Source organism: Dama dama, chromosome 20 (genome assembly GCF_033118175.1).
Source record: "Dama dama isolate Ldn47 chromosome 20, ASM3311817v1, whole genome shotgun sequence".
NCBI lineage: Eukaryota > Metazoa > Chordata > Mammalia > Artiodactyla > Cervidae > Dama > Dama dama.
In genome coordinates, this window is record NC_083700.1 from 115,527,348 (window position 1) to 115,534,051 (window position 6,704).

The 6,704-nt window shown below is 45.0% G+C and overlaps 1 protein-coding gene across 1 annotated transcript; it reads left to right on the forward strand.

Moving 5' to 3' along the window:
* Positions 1–4,929: 4,929 nt before the first annotated feature.
* LOC133041681 (ezrin-like) lies at positions 4,930–6,704 on the forward strand. The gene has a single exon (XM_061122639.1). The coding sequence runs from the start codon at positions 4,963–4,965 to the stop codon at positions 6,673–6,675; it is 1,713 nt and encodes a 570-aa protein (XP_060978622.1). The 5' UTR covers positions 4,930–4,962; the 3' UTR covers positions 6,676–6,704.

A 6,704-nucleotide genomic window follows, 5' to 3' on the forward strand; every position in this document is an offset into this window, starting at 1 on the left:
GCAGATGGTGATTGCAGCCATGAAATTAAAAGACGCTTACTCCTTGGAAGGAAAGTTATGACCAAGCTAGACAGCATTAAAAAGCAGAGACATTACTTTGCCAACAAAGGTCCATCTGGTCAAGGCTATGGTTTTTCCAATGGTCATGTATGGATGTGAGAGTTGGACTGTGAAGAAAGCTGAGTGCCAAAGAATTGATGCTTGTGAACTGTGGTGTTGGAGAAGACTCTTGAGAGTCCCTTGGACTGCAAGGAGATCCAACCAGTCCATCCTAAATGAGATCAGTCCTGGGTGTTCATTGGGAGGACTGATGCTGAAGCCGAAACTCCAATACTTTGGCCACCTCACAAGAAGAGCTGACTCATTGGAAAAGGCCCTGATGTTGGGAAAGATTGAAGGTTGGAGGAGAAGGGGATGACAGAGGATGAGATGGCTGGATGGCAACACTGACTCGATGGGCATGGGTTTGGGTAGACTTCGGGAGTTGCTGATGGACAGGGAGGCCTGGCATGCTGTGATTCATGGGGTCGCAGAGAGTCGGACATGACTGAGCGACTAAACTGAACTGAACCCCGTGTTCTGTGGTGACCTAAATGGGAAGGAAATCCAAAAAGAGGAGCTGTATGTAGCTGCAAGAGGAGCTGTATGTATAGATAGAGCTGATTACCTTTGCTTTACAGCTATATGCATACAGTATATGTAAGAAAGTCAGCTATACCTACACATACAGCTCCTCTTTTTTGGATTTCCTTCCCATTTAGGTCACTGCAGAACATGGAGCAGAGTTATGCAACAGGTTCTCATTGGTTATCTATTCTATACACAGTATCAATAGCATATGTATGTCAATCCCTAACTCCAAGTTCATCCCACCCACAATATACTCCAGTAAAAACTAACTTTAAAATAAAATAGACAAGTGGGATTATATCAGAGCAAAAAGCTGCACAACAAAGGAAACACTCAACAAAGTAAAATGGATATGAGAGAAAATATTTGCAAACTATCTGATAGGGCTTCCTTCGTGGCTCAGATGGTAAAGAATCTCCCTGCAATGCAGGAGACCTAAGTTCAATCTCTGGGTCAGGAAGATCCCCTGGAGGAGGGCATGGCAACCCACTTTAGTATTCTTGCCTGGAGAATCCCATGGACAGAGGAGCCTCACAAGTTATAGCTCATGGGATTGCAAAGAGTGGGACACAACTCAGCAAAATCACAGCACATATATCTGAAGAGGTTAATCTCCAAATATTTAAGGAATTCCTACAATTTGAGCAAGCTGAACTTAGAAAAGGCAGAGGAACCAGAGATCAAATTGCCAACATTTGCTGAATCAGAGAAAAAGCAAGGGAATTCCAGAAAAGCATCTACTTCTGTTTCACTGACTACAGTAAAGACTTTGACTGTGTGGGTCACAACAAACTGTGGAAAGTTCTTAAAGAGATGGGAATACCAGACTATCTTACCTGTCTCCTGAGAAACCTGTTTGCAGGTCAAGAAGTAACAATTACAACTAGACATGGAACAACAGGCTGGTTCAAAATTGGGAAAGGAGTATGTTAAGGCTGTATATAGTCACCCTGCTTAACTTAACTTATATGCAGAATACATCATGTGAAATACAAGGCTGGATGAATCACAAGCTGGAATCAAGATTGCCAGGAGAAATATCAACAACCTCCCATAGGCAGATGATTCCACTCTAATGGTAGAAATTGAAGAGGAACTATAGAACCTCTTGATGGGAGAGATAAAGGGAGTGAAAAAGCTGGCTTAAAAATCAACATTCAAAAAACTAAGATCAGAGCATCCACACCCATCACTTCATGGCAAATAAATGGGGGAAAAGTGGAAACAGTGATGGATTTCATTTTCTTGGGCTCCAGAATCACTGCAGATGGTGACTGCAGCCATGAAATTAAAAGACACTTGCGTTAGTATATTGTATTGGTCTTTATCTTTCTGGCTTACTTCACTCTGTGTAATGGGCTCCAGTTTCATCCATCCAAACCACTACAATATTGTAAAGTAATTAGCCTCCAACTAATAAAAATAAATGAAAAAAAATTAAAAAATAAGACACTTGCTCCTTGTAAGAAAATTCAGTTCAGTTCAGTCATTCAATCATGTCTGATGCTTTATGACCCCATGGACTGCAGCACACCAGGCTTCCCTGTCCCTCACTATCTCCCGGAGTTTGCCCAAGTTCACCTCTATTGAATCAGTGATGCTATCCAACCATCTCATCCTATGTCATCCCCTTCTCCTCCTGCCTTCAATCTTTCCCAGCATCAGGGTCTTTTTCAGTGAGTCAGCTCTTCACATCAGGTGGCCAAAGGATTGCAGTTTCAGCTTCAGCATCAGTCCTTCTAATGAACATTCAGGACTTATTTCCTTTAGGATGGACTGGTTGGATCTCCTTGCTGTCCAAGGGACTCTCAAGAGTCTTCTCCAACACCACAATTCAAAAACATCAATTCTTCGGCACTCAGCTTTCTTTATAGTCCAACTCGCACATCTATACATGACTACTGGAGAAACCATAGCTTTGACTAGACGGATCTTTGTTGGCAAAGTAATGTCTCTGCTTTTTAACATGCTGTCTACGTTGGTCACAGCTTTTCTTCCAAGGAGCAAGCGTCTTTTAATTTCATGGCTGCAGTCACAATCTGCAGTGATTTTGGAGCCCTAAAAATCAATTCTGTTCCACTGTTTCCCCATCTATTTGCCATGAAGTGATGGGACCAGATGACATGGTCTTAGTTTTTTGAATGTTGAGTTTTAGGCCAGCTTTTTCACTCTCTTCTTTCACATCATCAAGAGGCTCTTTAGTTTTCCTTCTCTTTCTGCCATAAGGGTGAAAGAAAAACTCGGAAGAAAAGCTACGACAAATTTAGACAGTGTATTAAGAATCAGAGACATCACTTTCCTGACAAAGGTCCATATAGTCAAAGCTATGGTTTTTCCAGTAGTCATGTATGGATGTGAGAGTTGAACCATAAAGAAGGCTGAGTGCCAGAGAATTTCTGCTTTTGAACTGTGTTGTTGGAGAAGACTCTTGAGAGTCCCTTGGACTTCAAGGAGATCAAACCAGTCAATCCCAAAGAAAATCAACCCTGAATACTCATTGGAAGGACTGATGCTAAAGCTGAAACTCTGATACTTTGGTTGCCTGATGTGAAGAACTGACTCACTGGAAAAGATCCTGATGCTGGGAAAGATTGAAAGCAAGAGGAGAAGGGGATGATAGAGGATGAGATGGTTGGATGGCGTCACCATTTCAATGGACATGAATTTGAACAAACTCTGAGAGATAGTGAAGGACAGGGAAGCCTGGCATGCTGCAGATCATGCTATCTCAAAGAGTTGGACACAACATAGCGACAAAAACATAAATAGGCTAAGGACTTAAATAGACAGTTCTCCAAAGAAGATGTATTCGTACAAATATCCAACAGACACACTGAAAAATGCTCAGCATCATTAATCATCAGGGAAATTCAAACCAAAAGCAAAGTGAAATATCATCCAATACTTGTCAGGATGGCTATTTTCAAAACTGAAAATGCAAGGCGATGGATTTTGGCAAGGATGTGGAGAAATTGTACAGTGTGGATGAGATTGCAGAATGATGCACGTCTATGTGAAGAGTATAAACGTTTCTCAAAAACTAAAAACTAGAACTGCACATGAACGAAGAATCCCTTTTCTGGGTATTTTTCCAAAAGAATTGAAATCAGCATCTGGAAGAGATTTTAGCATTCCTATGTTCACTGCTGCACTATTCACAACTGCCAAGATATGGAAGCAATCCAACTGTCCATCAACAAGTGAATGAACAAAGAAACTGTTGTCTGTGCATACAATGGGATACTATTTACCCTTTCAGAAAAGGGAGGTTTTGTTCACAAACTTTTATGCTAGTGTCCATTGTTTGCTTTGCACACCTTATTCAAGATTCCATGTTGTATTTAGTTGCATTGAGCAGCTGAAGCTGCATGCAACAAATTCTGACAAATTCTCTGTTCATTTTTATTGTTACAAATGTCTTCAAATTTCCGTTGTTATGGCATCTTAGACACACCCATCATTTAAAAGTGGACATTTAATTTCCAGAATTAGGGCTTTTTTAAAAAATATCTTTGAGATTAATTTATCATTTTGATATTAATTTCTTATTTAAATACTTTCTTCTCTACAATCACGCCCTGTGCTTTTCCATTCTTTTAATTTTATCAAGGTTTTCAATGGCTAACTCAAAGAGCTCTCTTGGAAAATGTCACATTGCACTTGAAAATATGTGGGCAATTTTTAAATATTTTTGATATTTACTTCTAACATAATTCAACAGTAATAAGAGAGCAGCCTCTGTATGATTTCAATGCCTTTACACCATGAAATTTCTGCACCTTGTTTTATATCCCTGGATATGTTCCAGTGCCTCCTCGTTTATAGTCTATGGGAACTTGAATAGAATTTGTATCCTGCTGTTGTGTGAAAATTGTGTAAATATTAACTATATTGAATTGGTATATAGTGCTTTTCAGGTCTACTATATCCTTTTACTTTTTGTCTTTTTATTCTATTAATTTTTAAGAAATAATAATTAATTTTTTCTATTAATATTGAAACTCCAACTAAAAATCTTATCTACTTAAAAAATAATTATAATATATAGTGGAACTATATGTAACCTGTTCTGTATTTTCCAAGTCTCCTGTAAATGTGTTATCATACTTTCCTAAGTTAAAAAATAAGCCATTTTACGACTGACCGAGGTGGGGATGCCTCCTCCATACTGGGGGCTGGGACTGCGGGGGCCAGGGCGGAGGAGGCCAGGGCTCAGAGGCTGGTCCTGCTGTCCGCCTGCCTTGTGTTCGAGTGCCCATCTGCTGGACAGAATGAGCCAAGGGGATAGCAGATTTATTTCATTTTAAGAGGATCAACGTCCGAGTGACCACCATGGATGTGGAGCTGGAGTTCGCCATCCAGCCAAACACCACAGGAAAGCAGCTTTTTGATCAGGTGGTTAAGACCATCGGCCTTAGGGGAGTGTGGTACTTTGGCCTCCAGTATGTGGATAACAAAGGATTTCCTACGTGGTTGAAACTTGATAAAAAGGTGTCCGCCCAAGAGGTCAGGAAGGAGAACCCGCTGCAGTTCAAGTTCCGGGCCAAGTTCTACCCCGAGGACATGGCCGAGGAGCTCATCCAGGACATCACGCAGAAGCTCTTCTTCCTGCAAGTGAAGGAGGGCATCCTCAGCAACGAGATCTACTGCCCGCCCGAGACCGCTGTGCTCCTGGGCTCCTACGCCGTGCAGGCCAAGTTCGGCGACTACAACAAGGAGCTGCACAAGGCCGGCTACCTCGGCTCCGAGCGGCTCATCCCGCAGAGAGTCATGGACCAGCACAAGCTCACCAGGGACCAGTGGGAGGACCGGATCCAGTTGTGGCACGCCGAGCACCGCGGGATGCTCAAAGACAGTGCCATGCTGGAATACCTGAAGATCACCCAGGACCTGGAAATGTACGGGATCAACTATTTTGAGATAAAAAATAAGAAAGGAACAGACCTTTGGCTCGGCGTTGATGCCCTTGGACTAAATATCTATGAGAAAGATGATAAGTTGACCCCAAAGATTGGCTTCCCATGGAGCGAGATCAGGAACATCTCTTTCAATGACAAGAAGTTTGTCATCAAGCCCATCGACAAGAAGGCTCCTGACTTCGTGTTCTACGCGCCCCGCCTGCGGATCAACATGCGGATCCTGCAGCTCTGCATGGGGAACCACGAGCTGTACATGCGCCGCCGGAAGCCCGACACCATTGAGGTGCAGCAGATGAAGGCCCAGGCCCGGGAGGAGAAGCACCAGAAGCAGCTGGAGAGGCAGCAGTTGGAAACCGAAAAGAAGAGGAGAGAAACCGTGGAGAGAGAAAAAGAGCAGATAATGCGTGAGAAGGAGGAACTGATGCTCAGGCTTCAGGACTACAAGGAAAAAACTAGGAAGGCGGAGAAAGAGCTCTCCGACCAGATCCAGAGAGCCCTGAAGCTGGAGGAGGAGAGGAAGCGGGCCCAGGAAGAGGCGGGGCGCCTGGAGGCTGACCGCCTGGCCGCGCTGCGCGCCAAGGAGGAGCTAGAGAAGCAGGAAGCCGACCAGATCAAGAGCCAGGAGCAGCTGGCCACGGAGCTCGCCGAGTACACGGCCAAGATCGCCCTCCTGGAGGAGGCGCGGCGGCGCAAGGAGAACGAGGTGGAAGAGTGGCAGCTCCGGGCCAAGGAAGCCCAGGATGACCTGGTGAAGACCCGGGAGGAGCTGCACCTGGTGATGACCGCGCCCCCGCCGCCGCCGGCCTACGAGCCGGTGAACTACCACGTGCACGAGGGCCCGCAGGAGGAGGGCACGGAGCTGAGCGCCGAGCTGTCCAGCGAGGGCATCCTGGACGACCGCAACGAGGAGAAGCGCATCACCGAGGCTGAGAAGAACGAGCGCGTGCAGCGGCAGCTGATGACTCTGACCAGTGAGCTGTCCCAGGCCAGAGACGAGAACAAGCGGACCCACAACGACGTCATCCACAACGAGAACATGAGGCAAGGCCGGGACAAGTACAAGACGCTGCGGCAGATCCGGCAAGGCAACACCAAGCAGCGCATCGACGAGTTCGAGGCCATGTGAGGGGCCGGGCCTCGGCTCCACCCCGCGCC